The 15976-nt window shown below is 54.9% G+C and overlaps 1 protein-coding gene across 5 annotated transcripts; it reads left to right on the top strand.

Moving 5' to 3' along the window:
• The first annotated feature begins 419 nt into the window (after window positions 1-419).
• LOC133354730 (dual adapter for phosphotyrosine and 3-phosphotyrosine and 3-phosphoinositide-like) lies at window positions 420-14478 on the top strand. Of its 5 annotated transcripts, none has more exons than XM_061571791.1 (10): window positions 420-919; window positions 2097-2216; window positions 2638-2774; window positions 3846-3970; window positions 4633-4680; window positions 5281-5343; window positions 6278-6363; window positions 6980-7067; window positions 9046-9102; window positions 14077-14478. In XM_061571791.1, exons 1-9 carry the CDS (start codon window positions 888-890, stop codon window positions 9094-9096), a joined length of 750 nt encoding a protein of 249 aa, XP_061427775.1. In that variant the 5' UTR covers window positions 420-887; the 3' UTR covers window positions 9097-9102; window positions 14077-14478. The 5 variants fall into 5 exon arrangements, 4 of the variants coding, with proteins under 4 accessions (XP_061427775.1, XP_061427774.1, XP_061427776.1 ...); XM_061571790.1 differs by lacking the exon at window positions 14077-14478 and adding an exon at window positions 11290-13190; XR_009756615.1 differs by lacking the exons at window positions 6980-7067; window positions 14077-14478 and adding an exon at window positions 11290-13190.
• The last annotated feature ends 1498 nt before the right edge of the window (window positions 14479-15976 follow it).

Below are 15976 nucleotides of genomic sequence, written 5' to 3'. Positions count from 1 at the left end.
CACGTGTAGGGCGAGCTACTGCATCGCATCGTTTCAATGCCGTAGAACCACCACCACCAGACACGGCCTAGAGCTGCTCAGTGACCCACTCAGTGGCAGGCAGCAGAGAGGCAGAGAGGCAACGGTGAACCCTAAACACGGCTTACCTGGACAGAACCGCGTCCCTCTCTCTCCCGAGGCAACGCCCTGCCCACTGCCCTGCCCCCTCTAGACAGTGCCCTGCCCACTGCCCCCTCTAGACAGCGCCCTGCCCACTGCACTGCCCCCTCTAGACAGCGCCCTGCCCACTGCCCTGCCCCCTCTAGACAGTGACCTGCCCACTGCCCCCTCTAGACAGCGCCCTGCCCACTGCACTGCCCTCTCCGCCATGGGGGAGGCAGGGGGTGAGGGCGTGCTGGGCGCAGTTCTTGTCACGTGGACAAAACAAGGAAGCGACTAAACCGCGGTGTCAGTGTCGAGTCCACACACGCGCAGAGTACACACGGAGGGCAGCACACACAGAGAGCAGCGCACACAGAGGGCAGCGCTGACAGAGGGCAGCACACACACAGTGTAGTACACACGGAGGGCAGCACACACAGAGGGCAGCGCTGACAGGGCAGCACACACACAGTGTAGTACACACGGAGGGCAGTGCTCACAGAGTTCAGCACACACACAGTGTAGTACACACGGAGGGCAGCGCACACAGAGTGCAGTACACACAGTGTAGTACACACGGAGGGCAGCGCACACAGAGTGCAGTACACACAGTGTAGTACACACAGAGGGCAGTACTGACAGAGTGGACATTGAGCCGAGGGGCCGCAGGGATCTCACTCAGAGACGGCCACTCGGGCGTGGTGGTTCATGGTTTGGCCCAGGGGCCGTTCGCCCTCGTCCCCATCATGGAGGACGAATCTGGACTCCAGGAGATCTCGTGAGCTCACGGCAACCACACACACACACGTGTTCATCTGTGTATCTATACACACACATGTGTTCATCTGTGTCTCTACACACACATACGTGTTCACCTGTGTCTCTACACACACACACGTGTTCATCTGTGTCTCTACACACACACACACGTGTTCACCTGTGTCTCTACACACACACACGTGTCCACCTGCCTCTACACACACACACGTGTCCACCTGTGTATCTACACACACACACGTGTCCACCTGTGTCTCTACACACACACACGTGTCCACCTGCCTCTACACACACACACGTGTCCACCTGTGTCTACACACACACGTGTCCACCTGTGTCTACACACACACACGTGTCCACATGTGTCTCTACACACACACACGTGTCCACCTGCCTCTACACACACACACACGTGTCCACCTGTGTATCTACACACACACACGTGTCCACCTGTGTATCTACACACACACACACACGTGTCCACCTGCCTCTACACACACACACGTGTCCACCTGTGTCTCTACACACACACACACGTGTCCACCTGCCTCTACACACACGTGTTCACCTGTGTCTTTACACACACACACACACGTATCCACCTGTGTCTACACACACACACGTGTCCACCTGCCTCTACACACACACACGTGTCCACCTGTGTCTCTACACACACACACGTGTCCACCTGTGTCTCTACACACACACACGTGTTCATCTGTGTCTCTACACACACACACACGTGTTCATCTGTGTCTCTACACACACACGTGTCCACCTGTGTCTCTACACACACACACGTGTCCACCTGTGTCTACACACACACACGTGTCCACCTGTGTCTCTACACACACACACACACGTGTCCACCTGTGTCTCTACACACACACACACACGTGTCCACCTGTGTCTCTACACACACACACACACGTGTCCACCTGTGTCTCTACACACACACACGTGTTCACCTGTGTCTCTACACACACACACGTGTCCACCTGTGTCTCTACACACACACACGTGTCCACCTGTGTCTACACACACACACGTGTCCACCTGTGTCTCTACACACACGTGTTCATCTGTGTCTCTACACACACACACGTGTTCACCTCGCCCCAACAGTCTGTTAAAACGCTTGTGTGGGTGGCGTTTTGCCCGTGCGGTGTGCGGCGCAGCTGGTACCACGGGGAGCTGAGCAGGCACCAGGCGGAGGCTCTGCTCATGTCCAACGGGGCGCTGGGCAGCTACCTCCTGCGCAAGAGCCGCGAGTCGGGGCAGCTCGCCGTGTCCGTTAAGTGAGTAGAGCCGACCACTCGCACTCCGTGCCAGTCAGCCCCAGTGAGTCTCATGCTCCGTGCGAGCCAGCCCAAGTGAGTCTCATCCTACGTGCCAGCCAGCCCTAGTGAGTCTCATGCTCTGTGCGAGCCAGCCCTAGTGAGTCTCGCCAGCCCGAGTGAGTCTCATCCTACGTGCCAGTCAGCCCCAGTGAGTCTCATGCTCCGTGCGAGCCAGCCCCAGTGAGTCTCGCCAGCCCGAGTGAGTCTCATCCTACGTGCCAGTCAGCCCGAGTGAGTCTCATCCTACGTGCCAGCCAGCCCGAGTGAGTCTCATCCTACGTGCGATTCAGCCCGAGTGAGTCTCGCCAGCCCGAGTGAGTCTCGCCAGCCCGAGTGAGTCTCGCCAGCCCGCATGAGTCTCGCGCTCCGTGCGAGCGAGCAGGTGCCAGGACTCGGTGAAGCACTTCCTGGTGAAGTGCAGCGACGGGAAGATCAAATTCGGCTTCAGCGAGTTCCAGTCCCTGCCGGAGCTCTTGGCGCACTTCTCCCAGAAGCCGCTCGTGGGCAGCGAGACCGGTGGGTGACGGCGGCGATGGCGGTGCTCGTGGTGGTGGCGCCGTCGCTTCGTGCCACCGACCCGCCACCGTCACCGCTACCGCAAGACGTTCGGCTTGAGCTGTTGGCCGTGCGGCTGATTCGTCGTCGAGCCGTTCACTCGCGCGGGGGCTCACTCGCTCGCTCGCTCACTCACTCGCTCACTCGTTCGCTCGTTTTCTCTGCAATGACGCCAGCTGTTGTTTTGATAGTTTAACACGTCGCAAGGCTTTCGCGACCAATATTATTCGCGATAAAGGTTTTTGTTGGGTTTAGAGCGCTTAAATATGAACGTGTCGTTATCCCCACCACAGCCCGACACAGTCAATCAATAAGGTTTGTCACGTCAACAAAACCTGACAATTAGTTACTACACCGGAGTGTTGGAGAGTACACCCCCAACATTTACAATTAGAGTGCCGTGAAGTTCTGCTGGTGATTACAACCAGCTTCATCAGGCAATTTGCCAGAATTGTGTAAAGAAGTCTTCCCGTTTCTCAAAACCTCCCCGCACGCTTGCCAGCGCGTCAGAGAATCGCTCGCAACTTGCCGCTTCTTACATTCGAGGAGTGCTCAACTGGGATGCACGCGGCCGTGTCTCCAGGCTAAATTTGCTTCTTCCAGATTTCTCCCAGATAAATAGAGATGCTGATTCTGTCTGACCCGCCCTTCCAATGAAACCGGCACTGCAAGTTGCCGACGACGAGACGACTCGTCGCGGGTCGTGCTTGCGGCGGCGTGGCGAGTCGTCGACTGGAACAGTCGCGCCAAATTTCGACTGCTTGAGTGTCACCAGCGTGTGGCGGCGGACGGCACTTCACGGCTTTGGTGCGGACTTCTCGCGCTTGCAGCTAGAGCCGGCATCGTCAGGCAGTTGTCAGACGTCTGAAAACGTCCCTCCGGTTGTTGACCGTTATGTAGGTTGTGCGATAGCGATAATTGTGAGTCCACACGAGAGCAGTAAGTGACATGACGTGTTACATAAATGTGGATTGTTAGCAAGACGACGACGAGTTTTGAGGTTGTCTGTGCGTGGAACGGCCGTGCCGGCAGGCACGCTGGTGTTGCTGCACCTGCCCTACCCGCGCCAAGTGTCGGAGCCGCAGACGTACGAGTCGGTGCGCATCCACACGGCGCTGCACGGCGAGCCCGAGCTCCTGGAGCCGCACGCCGATTCGGTGAGCGTGGCACAGCCGGGAGGAGGGTTTGTTTATCTGTTAAGACAAAGATCCTCCGTGTAGCCTGAGACGGACCGCTAGGGCTGTCGTATGGATGGCCAGCACCACGCCCGGCTGCCTTTGTCACCTCGGTGCTAATGTTGTTTACGCACCGTACCAGACACTCATTTCAGGCTGAGTCGACATAGGGGAGGCCCATGACCACTTCAGTTAATCGTCACCGGTGTTGCCCGTGAGCAGGAATCGAACCTCGGTCACTGGGTTGATAGCGCAGCTCACTAACCGCTACACGACCGTACGAGGAGCCATCGTCTGGCTCCTTGAGCCTCGTACGTATGCATGTTGCAACCGTGCTAATTGGAGGAGCCTCATGTGTTAAGAGTAAATCCTAAAATTCCCAAGGCACTGTTAAGCTGGTATTACCACAAAAGCATATTAAGTTAGCGTCTATCTGGCAGTCTAAGCCCGGGCATTAATATATATGAAGAAAGTCATGTTGAGAACCTCAAGTCTGTCTGTCCTGGTCGGTCTTTTCATTGAATATTTTTTTTCGTTGGGTGAGTTTATTTCTTTGTTTTATTCAGAGTGTGGAGTTTGTCGGCCTGGATAATGTTTGGTTTACGATGTCCTCACATCACCATCATCCCCCCCCCCCCTCGCAGTTGGCAACGAAGGAAGGCTTCCTCACCAAGCAAGGCTTCATCATCAAGGTACTGCCGCTAGGCCCCGCTGGGTGGCCTTGTGATTATAAGAGCCATCATTATTATAGCAAGCTAAAACACTCATCACGTGCGGCAATAACACCGTGTGGCTTTAAAACTATAAATATGTAAGAGACGACGGTTCGGGCAATGCTCCTTCTTCATAGCTAGCCGTCAGCCTCTTTGGCTACGCAATCCAACAACGGCGCTTTCAGATGCCCTTCTGCGGCCGTCTGGAAAGCTCTTGCCACTGATATTAGGAAGCCACTGGAGGTATGCACTTTTATGTCATCTAGATTGAAAGATCTTTTCTTTAGATGTTGTCCTTCCCCCGCACCTCTGATCAGCGCAGTTGGCTACGTACGGTGTGAAAGAAGCTCGGCATACGTACATGGTCTTCTCACAGTGCGCGTAGCCCGTCACGGAGAGAGTGACTAGCCTATCAAATATTATAATAATACCAATGAATAGGTCGATAACCACGAGAGTGGGGATTGTGATGGCATCGCCCGGTGAGATGATCCGGCCTGTGTTTATTTTTGGCGGAAGATGCAACGTTTCCTGAGTGAGTCATTTGCTTTGTTTCTGCTTTTTGTGCACGAGCTGCAGAGCTGGAAGCTGCGATGGTTCACGGTGTTCCGGCACGAGATGAAGTACTACAAGGAGCCCAAGGTGAGTCGCTACAAGCCGCCAAAGCCAGTCCCTTCACCGAGCTTTTGCTCTGTCACTCTCTCGTCGCTCCTTTTCCTGGCTTTGCTCCCTACCCCTCTCTTCCTCCTTGTATCTCCCATCTGTCTCTCTCCCTTTCTCTCCCCCTCTCTCAATCTCTCCCCCACCCTTCCTCCTGCCAGTCTCCCTCTGGACCTCGGCCACATCTGCTGTGACGCGTTTCCCCCGGCAGGCCAGGGTACGGGCACTTTGCACGAGCCGGCGAGGTAGTTAACATCTCATAGCCACCGCCGCCATGCCTCTTGCTGACCACACGGCCTCAGTCGGGTCTGAGTGGAAGACCGCAGGGCCCGGGGGAATCTATGAACAGCACTTCCGCCCGTGCAATCTTACGGGATCGAGTGTTGCCCCCTCGCACTTGTTGACCAAGAGCACCTCAACGTATAGTGGACCGCAGAGCTTGGGAAATTGTTTGCCTGGTCTCACGGTTGGCTGCCTCCCTGCCTGTCTGTGGTTACTCGCACCTCTTGAGTAATTCTCTGTCTGTGGTCAAGAGTGAGCGAATACTGCCCAGCGTACAAGTTAGAATAACGTATGATTTATATTTGTGAAGCCGTGCAGGGTTGGGCCTGGGTAGTGGTTGGATGGGCAGCCGCCATGCATCGCCGGTTGTCATAGGCAACTGTGGAGCTTACATTGTGGGCAGCAGAGGGGCCAGTGTACATGATTGAACACTAATATCTTTGGAAACATGTGACGTCCGATTATCACGGTTGGCTACGTACAGTATGAAAGAAGTTCAACGACCTGAATTGACCAGCGTGGTGAAGTATGGTCACATGACTCCCCCCTCCCCCACGCACCCACCCAGTTGTGTGCCCTCTGGGGTCCGCCGTGCGTGTGGGCTGCGTGATGCGTTTCCCTCGCGCTCTCGCAGGACGCTGAAGCGATCAAGACGCTGGATCTCACGAGGTGCAGCGCAGTGCAGTACGACTACACGCAGGACAGGACCAACGTGTTCTGGTACGTGCGTACGCGCGCGTGCCGGTGATCGCGTGCCGGTGAGCGCGTGCCGGTGAGCGCGTACCGGTGAGCGCGTGCCGGTGAGCGCGTACCGGTGAGCGCGTACCGGTGAGCACGTGCCGGTGAGCGCGTGCCGGTGAGCGCGTACCGGTGAGCGCGTGCCGGTGAGCGCGTGCCGGTGAGCGCGTACCGGTGATCGCGCACGACGCGCCACCTTTAAGTCAACTCGGCCTTAAGCGAGTACCTGGTGCGGTGTGTAAACATCGCCGCTCAGGAGACAAAGGCGGCCAGGCGTGGTGTTTTTGGCCACGCCCCACCACCCCGTGTGCCGCGCCGGACCTCGCGCCTCGCCGCCGTCACCACCACATGTGAGAGACGGTGCCGGAGAGCGCCGCGGGGGAAGTGCCGTCGGAGGGGAACTTCGCCGAGCTGACGCTTGTGGCCGGCTCGCTTCTGACATGGCTCAGTGGGGCTTACGTGGCCAACTACACATTGTTTAGTTCCATCGCAGGGCGAAGGAGGGGGCGAACTTTGAACTTTGCATTCGTCAGGGGGGGGGGAAGTGGGGGGGGGACCGGCGGTGTCCTCGTGTAACCGCGGCGTCGCCCCGTCTCAGCCTCGTGTTCCCCGAGAGGACCTACTACTTATACGCCGACTCGCCGCGGGAGACGGACGAGTGGGTGAGGCTGCTGCGCTGGAAGCTGGTGAGGCGCGGACTCGCTCGTCACTCGCTCGCCGCTCACCACTCGCTCGCTCACCTGCCGCTTACCGCTCACCACTCGCTCGCTCGCCGCTCACCACTCGCTCGCCACTCACCTACTCGCTCGCTCGCCTGCCGCTCACCACTCACTCGCTCGCTCGCCACTCACCACTCGCTCGCCACTCACCTACTCGCTCACTCGCCTGCCGCTTACCGCTCACCACTCGCTCGCTCGCCGCTCACCACTCGCTCGCCGCTCACCTACTCGCTCGCTCGCCTGCCGCTCACCACTCACTCGCTCGCTCGCTACTCACCACTCGCTCGCCACTCACCTACTCGCTCACTCGCCTGCCGCTTACCGCTCACCACTCGCTCGCTCGCCGCTCACCACTCGCTCGCTCGCTCGCTCGCCGCTCACCACTCGCTCGCTCGCCGCTCACCACTCGCTCGCCACTCACCTACTAGCTCGCTCGCCTGCCGCTTACCGCTCACCACTCGCTCGCTCGCCGCTCAACACTCGCTCGCTCGCTCGCCGCTCACCACTCGCTCGCTCGCCGCTCACCACTCGCTCGCCACTCACCTACTCGCTCGCTCGCCTGCCGCTTACCGCTCACCACTCGCTCGCTCGCCACCCACCAGTCACTCGCTCGCTCGCTAGCGTGCGTCGCTCGTTCCGTGCCCCAGTGTCAGCCTGCTCAGTCGGGACAGGTGGAGACTGCTCGTGTGTCTGTATGTTGAACTTGGTTATCAGAATATTAATACTTGGACGAATCTGATGAGCTTTAGAGTTATTTTGCCACAGATGTCCAGTCGGGGCACGGGGTCAGAAGGTGACAACAACAACAACACGATACAACAACAACACGATACAACAACAACAACAACACGACGGGAGTGCAAAGTGTAGGAAAGGGAAACGACTCACTTAAAAATACACAAATAAAACTTCACATTTTTTACCAACCCGGTGAGGCCCACTGAGGAGCTATTATTAAGTGACAAGGCACACAAATGTTAGCTGAACAAAGTGGCTTATCACGTGGAGATGTAGAGCAGCCAGGGTGCTAACTGGGACACGCTTGAAGGACCACTTCACCCCTCTGCTCCTGTCCCTTCACTGGTTCCCTATCCGTACCCCCCGTATTGATTTTAAGATTATTTTGTTGCTTGTTCAAGGCCTGCATTCATGACCTCCTTCAGCCGCATATTCCATCGAGATCATTAACAGCCTCAGATTCAGCAAGCGGAGGTTGAAAGCTAAAGATGCAGCCCTGCAAAGTCTTGCTCGCACCGCTCCTGGCGGAAGGAGTCCCACGAGAGGGAGCTCTAGAAGGCCCCGTTGAGCGTGCTTTGGCCTACTCTTCCATGCTGACCATCCTTCTGTTCGACTGCGGTGAACTCATTCATAAACAAAACATTTTATTTTACCAGCTAAGGCTGACTGAGCTATGTAGCTCAGAAGCGAGCTTGGCTATCACAGATGACAGCTTGTCGAAGTGGTGGCTTATCACGTGAGTGGCTTATCACGTGGACATTTGTTGCGGCCAAATAAATGCGTAGCGAAAAACCGGAGGACCCGAAGAAAAATTCACGTGGCCACGGGGAGAGAGACACCGCAAACTCCAAAACATACAGCAGCAGGCGTCAGGATCGGGATCGAACCCACGACATCCTGTACACCTGGCGAGGTAGTTAACATCTCCTAGCCACCACGGTGCCTTAATACTTCTGGGTGGACAGAGGCAGCGGTGGTTGGTGAGGAGGTGAGGATTTCAGAAACCCGCCCCCCATTGTTTCCACTTCCGCACCGGGGCGATGGCATCGATCCGGTGACAATCTCCAGATCGCAGGTCCAGTGCGCTCAACACTTCACCCGGCCGATGGGGACTTCTCATCATCGGCGAGGAAATGATGACTCGGCGCCTTTTGGTCCTAATGCTTGATGGCGTCTCGCTCCTGTGCGTATCTTTTCTGTTTCGCAGAGCCACATCAACCAGGATGGATGCAAGACGAGATTCCTGCTGGCGAGCTAGCGCAGGGTGCGTGACGACGCGCATCGTTCACGGGGCGTGAGCCACCCGCACGCTCGCACACGCACACATCCATGCGTCTCTACGTGCGTAGAAACGACAAGACGCGAAAGTGCGCTCGCTGAATGATGAGAGCACACTTACAAAACGAGAACGTGTGTGCATATTCTTTGGGACTTTCGGTAAAGTCACGTAGATAGGTTCAAAGAAAATAACAAAAACTACGACGCTTCGATCGCAACACAAGCACTTCTCCTTGAATGGCATCGATGATGAATATGACGGGAAAAACACGTTGCCTTTGTATTCCTCCATGAGCCTCGCATTTAAAACAGTAGCCATTTACAACCTTTGTGAGTCATTTACAACCTTTGTGAGTCCACCGTTGGATAAAGGCTTCACCGTGCCACGTCGGTCACGTGTTGAACTTTCGCGCACCGCGCATAGCCAACTGTACGGATCATGAGGGTTGTTTGACCGTACTTCTTCATTCCACTCAGTACGGATTGGTGAACAAGGGAAAGGTGTTCTACTAAATTATACTTTTTTTGTTTTACCAGGCAAGGCCCACTGAGCTATATAGCTCTTTTTCAGAAGCAACCTGGCCACAAACGGTAGCTCAGCGAAGTGGCTTATCGCGTGGAAATGCATTGCAGCCGAATACTCTAAACGCGTGATGTTGATTCTCAATGTGGAGGGAGAAACCAGAGGTCCTGGAGAAAATGTCACGTGACCACGGGGAGAGAGACACGCAGACTCCACATATACAGCAGCAGGCGTCAGGGTCGGGATGGAACCCACGACCTCCTGTTGGTTACGCCAAGGAGTGTCCCAGATGTCACGTGTGTGTACGTTGAACTTCTTTCGCACGGCACGGTACGTAGCCACCCGTGCACATCGAAGGTGCGGGGGAGGGACAACAATCTAAGCACAAAAAGCAGTTCATAAATAAATGTCTTTCCAATCTAGATGATGATTTCAAAGTGCATGGTCGCTCCAGTGGCTTCCTAATATTGGAAGGAAGAGCGTTCCAGACGGCCAAAGAAGCGCATCTGAAAACGCGCGATGGAGCGACCGTCAAATATTCCGTCAGTCCGTCTGTGAACACTTTTGAACGAAAAATATAAACTCCTAAACCCGGTCGCTGTTAAGCTCGCCACACGGTGTGACACGGGGGCTCACCGCCGGTGGTTGTGGCTGTGAAGCGAATCGCCACGGTTCTCTTGGCGCGAGTGCTCCAGCCACCGTGTCAGCACTCGACCGCACAGGGAGCGTTGTCTGCCGGTATTCCAAGACGAGATCCGCTCCTGTGCGTGCGGACTTCTTCTGCGTCGTACGTAGCCGGCCGCGCCAGCCCAAGGCGGCTGCGCCTGGCCACCATTCCGACCGCGGCCGTCAAACCCACGCCGGGGAACTCCGTCCGTCGCGGCGATTTGCAACGGCACTCGGCTCGTTTCGGAGAGGTCCGCGACGCGTCGCGCGTGGAGCGCCCTGCGGCCACTGCTGGCCCACGGGCCCGCAACCCGCGCACGGTTGGCCACGTGCGGTGCCAAAGAAGTTCCAATGCGCGCACGATGCCGATCGCCCTGCCGCACGGCGGTAGAGAGGAAGAGGCACTTGCTGGGTTGTAATTTGTACTTAAAAGATTGAGGCCTGCGCAGAGGGGCACCTTACAGAGCGGTTGTATGTTCACCGCGTACAGTGACTGCCGCCCGCAACTCGTCCCGTCCAATGAAATGACAAGGATGTTGTCAAATTCGCTTCTGTTTCATGCTGACCGTTTGTCAAGTTGGATTTCCTTTGCACAGTATTCGTGTTATTTCATCTCTTCACTTCCTGGCTTTTATTCTGACTTCCTGGATCTTTCGCTTGAAGACGCTTGGCGCAGTTTCAAGCGAAATCGTCATCGTATTTCACCGCTTCTCATTCTGCTTCTGAGAATTGTTCCTCACCTTTTACCGGCAACTGAGCTGAAAACAATCATCATCATTTGTGAGCTCGACTCTTGCGACTATTTTTAATTTGGTTGGCTGCGTCGGCAGGTGGTGGAGGGTGTTTACGACACAAATCGTTAAGTGGCCGGCCCCCAAAACAATTAGTCGTGCATCATCATCATTATTATTACTACGAACTGTTTGGTCTCACTCACATTATCTCATTTCCCCCCAATTCCTCCCTTTGTTCTACATCAAGCAGATGACCAGGGCCCACTGAGACTGCGAGATTCAAGCGAGACCCGGGTTTACTCGCCAAATTCAACACTGAAGGATAAATATAGAGTATTACAGAGATCGTAAAAAAAACACATTTAATGTGCACATTCATAGCCCACTTGTGAGGGTTCTCTCCCCCACTCGACCCACCTCATAACTGGAGGGGATGAGACTGAGGATTGGAAGGTAGATGAAGTCGCACGTCAGAGATGATAGTTAGTGACGAGGGAGAAGAGTGAAGGATATGGAGGATGAGAGGCTGTGGGGGGGGCGCCGCTGTCCCAGGCTGACCGTGCTGCGTTCCCGCTACCGTGAAGGGGAACAAAAGGGAAACAAAAAGGAAACAAAAGGGAAACAAGCCCACAAATGTATTTGCTCGAGTGGTTTAGAAGCCCAAATCCAGTGCTGGAAATTCCCCATTTGTATGGCGGGGACAAGTTTAGCCTCATAAAGTCAACCACTATTGATTCCAGGATTTGGACTCGGAGCCTTTGAGCCACTGGGTGGACATAGAGTGGGGGGCTGGGGTGGCTGGGGGGGTATGAGCTGGTGGTCTACTCGGCATCTGTGAGAACGAGCTTCAGAGCACGACCACAGTCGACTTGCTCAGGAAGGTGCCGTTCGTTTTATCTGCCTCGCAACGATGATGGGCCGAGTTGGACCCGCGAGCGGGATTTGACCTCGCGACCTTTGCGACCACGGCCGCTCGCTCTGCCGCCACGGAGCGGACGGCGCGGCAGTGGGAGACGTGAAAACGTGCACGGTCGATATTTATGTGTTTTATTTTTAGGAGATCGCGTTCAGTATTGCGGTGTGCGTTTGAATTGCAGTGTTCATTAAGCTATACCCATTGTGCGTGTTTTTAGTTCTGACGCCATGGGAAAAAATCTCCCACGCTACTCCAATTAAATAAGCTGTAAGCCCGGACGTTCTACACATCTGAAGAAAGTGAGTCGTGCAGAATATAAGAATGTGATGCTCAGTTGTATGTATGTTGAACGTCTCTCGCAGTCGGAGGTGCGGGGGAAGGAAACGCACACAATGTATGCGACGCGGTGACTTTGCCGTGCAGAAGCTCAAGGTCGTGTGTCAGAAAACTTGTGTCGGATGAGGAGAGGTCACGTGACCCTCGGTGTCCACGAAGGTGCCTCCGGTGAGAGGTGTCCCGCTGAGCCACGGCGTGTCGTGGACGCTTCGTTCCTGGATACAAAACAAAAACAAAGGACGATTTTGACGGACTAAAGCTTTTCGTTTTAAAGATATTTATTGGCAAACTGCCTCGGGTGCAGTGTTTATGTTGTTTAAGGCCGTGTTGCGTGCACGGCGACGCCAGGTTTTCATCGCGGTAGTTCTAAGTAATTGGATTGCAGTTCAAGTGGAAGGTTCGGAGTCGTGAGTGATTTTCTGGGCGAAGAAATCACTTTTGACTTTTTGATAAGGAAATAGCTCAACATCCCAATGCAGGACCAGCCTGCGACAAGAGTTCTGAGACTCGTTGGGGCTTTCCGGAATAAATTGCATTATTATTCATGTTATTTAAAGCTATTGGTAATTAAACCTTCGTGTTATTTCGTGCTGAATTGAGCAGTGAGGCAGTAGTCCTCTTGTGTTTAACAGTGCTGAGCTGGTGGTGGAAATTCCACGTTCCTATGGTGGGACGAGTCTATCCGTAGGACGACCACTATTGACTTCCCCACAAAGTGGTGTCCATTGTATCGACCCCTCTGGGATGATGACGATGATGGTATTTGTAGTGCTCTGTAAAAATTGCAGCAAAACCTCTCGAAAGCTGAGCTCGTGCAGACGACGGCATTGCCGGCTGTGTGTGACCTGGATGTTGAACATTTGTTAAACAATTGCTAAATAATAAAATGTGCCATTTAATGCATGCACGTTGAACTTCTTTCGCACCGTACGTAGCCAACTGCGCTAATCGGAGGTGCGGGGGTAAAGGAGAACAAACTAAGCACAACACAGCAACAAGAAGCAGTTCTGATTGACTCCCAGCACTCAACAATAATTTCGTATCGTACGAAACAATCGGCTAAATATTTTAATTACAATTGAATAACGCATCATCGTGCAGCAGATTGTGGCAGGCCGAGGTTCACCGGCTGTGGGAGACGAAATGTTGTCGTCAAGTTTTTTTTGGGGTTTGTATAAAAATCGAGAGAGGACTCGGGGAGCACGGCAATGACCCCAGGGCAAGGTCACGGGTTCACCAACGGCCCGTACCGTGGGGGACATTCGCAAGGCGACGGCCGGTGACGCCTCTCCCTCCACTGGATCCCTTCCCCGAGCGGTGCACGCATCACGCTTCAAGTGCATTTTGCCAGTGCCGCGGGTGACAGCTCGTGAGGCCGGGATGAGTCTCGATATTTGCCAGAGTCACCTGGGGCATGTGGGCTTCCTGTCGAGATGAGTCCCAATCGCAGCGGCCCTCCTCCTCTTGCGATTGACGTCAGGGGGTGGGTGGGTGGGGGGGTCTTAGACGTACACCGCGAGTGAAGCGGACAGCGCGTCGTGTGGTCGTGGTTGTCAACACCGCTCGTGTTAACCAGGGCGGCCGCTGGGATTCAAACCGTGGACTTTCTGCAACGAGCGGCGAACGCGCGGCCGCTACGATTCAGAGGAGGTGCCACTCTCCCCCGATGAGACATCGTCGGTGTGAGGGCCGCCACACCATCTGAAACCATTGTGGGTTTGACAGCAGCACGATGATGATGATGGGGAGGATCCTCACTCGCTGTGTGTTGTCGGGGGCCGCCAGGGGGGCTGCGGGCCTTGCAGTGAAGGACGCCGCTCCCGAGAGACGTACACTGAGGCCGCACAGCGGAGCCCAAAGGTCTCTGGCCACAAGGCCCTTCCCGTCCAGAATTTGCAGCGGTGCGTATGCCAAGGTGAGGCCATGTCACCGTCCAGGGTTGCCACCTTTACAAACAAAACCGGGACATGTGTTGAAGGGGGACGGGTGGATCTCACAAGGAGAAGAGTGGCGCGAGAACCACCACGAGGAGAAGCACCCACGTGTTAATGCTTCGTCTTGAGTTTGTGGCGTTTGGCCCCTTCATGTTTATGATGCGAACTGACGAAAGCCGCTACACTTGGCACGTGCCGGGGGCAAGACTCGACATCTCCCAACCCTCGGGGGGCGCGCGCCAGTGACCGCGACGTGGAGGCGAGACGGGGGTCAAAGGGTCACGCTCGCTTCGGGGAAGCTCCCAGTGCAGCCGCTGTGCCAGGTAGGCGGCTGATGAAACGTCACAATGGGGTTGTTTTTTTATCCTTTCTGGTAATATAACAGGAGGTGTGTTGAGATGTTCAAACACGACATAAGAAAAATTTTTCAAGGAATATTGTACTGCATGAATTACACAGTACTCGTGGTGAACATGCAAACAACCACGTGGCTTTGATAACCAACTAGTAAGGTGTCGTCACGTATACAGAACGTGCCAATTCGTCACTAGTACAGCACTAACTGGTGTATTGGAGAGCAAAGCCCCAACATTTACAACAATTGGCACGTTCTGTTTACGTGACAAACCTTACTAATTGGCTGTGTCGGGTGGTGGCGGGTTTAACGACACAGCGTTTATATATTTACGCGATCTAACCCAAAACACATGTGTTACGTATCATGTTGGTCGCGTTAAACATTTTCCGACAATATGCGCGTTGGCTTTGGAACTGATTATCCTCCACCAGAGACAGCCACTATTTGCGGCCTTTGTCTCACCAGTGCGAGGCCAGTGAACGCCGACGGGCGAACACAGCAGAGGAACGCCAGCGACCCAAGGGACGCCAGAAGGCCGGCAGGTGGCAGTGCAGCGACGAGGGTTGCGAGCCGAGTCCCCGAGATGTTGTTCTGGCTGCGTCCTCGCACGCGTGGCGGGCTTCTCCGTCAGCCCCGTACCGCACACCACGACAGACTCCCACAGGGAGGCGCTGGCCACAACACCCCCCACAATACTCTTAGGTTTTTTCGGTAAAGTCACGTAGGTAAAAATAAAATTTAAATTAATAAAAGTAAAATTAAAAATCACGACGTTTCGGAGGCAACACAAGCTTCCGTCTTCATGTGGAACCGTCACAGCACGATTGCTGTATCAAGTATCAACAATGCAGGACCCTCTTCAAAGGTTGCGTCCTGAGACTCGGGAGTGGCTCTGCTGGGTAAGTAACTGGCGCTGCGATGAGGGTTGGTGGATGATCATGAGATTCTGAGACACCCGCATTTTTTTTGTGTTCGGTTTGTTGTGCTTCCCTCCGCACCACCGGTTGGCTACGTACGATGCGAAAGAAGTTCAACATACATACACGCGCCTGCAGCAGCGAGGCGCCCCCAGGAGGCAGTACAGCAAGTATGTCCGGACTCGTCCCAGTGTTATCCCCTCTTACGCGCGCTCTTCACACGCACACACACACACGCGCGCGCGCTGTGCACCCGCCAATGGAGTTGGCCGGACATCCCAATGCGCCACGTGTTCTCGACTTGCTGCCACTTCTTCAGCGAACTGAATTCCCAGCACGTGGCGCGAAACGTCGGACAACATGCCGAACGACCACGCGACAACGCAGAAACACCACATCGAAGTGCTGTGCAATCCTGAGCCTCAGTCTTAACGTAAATATGTTTTAAATAAAAATCCAGCTTTTCTCAAACCATG

This window comes from Lethenteron reissneri, chromosome 48 (assembly GCF_015708825.2).
Source record: "Lethenteron reissneri isolate LAM-NWPU_2019-01 chromosome 48, ASM1570882v1, whole genome shotgun sequence".
NCBI classification, from domain to species: Eukaryota; Metazoa; Chordata; class Hyperoartia; order Petromyzontiformes; family Petromyzontidae; genus Lethenteron; species Lethenteron reissneri.
This window is presented reverse-complemented; position numbering and strand designations above follow the sequence as displayed.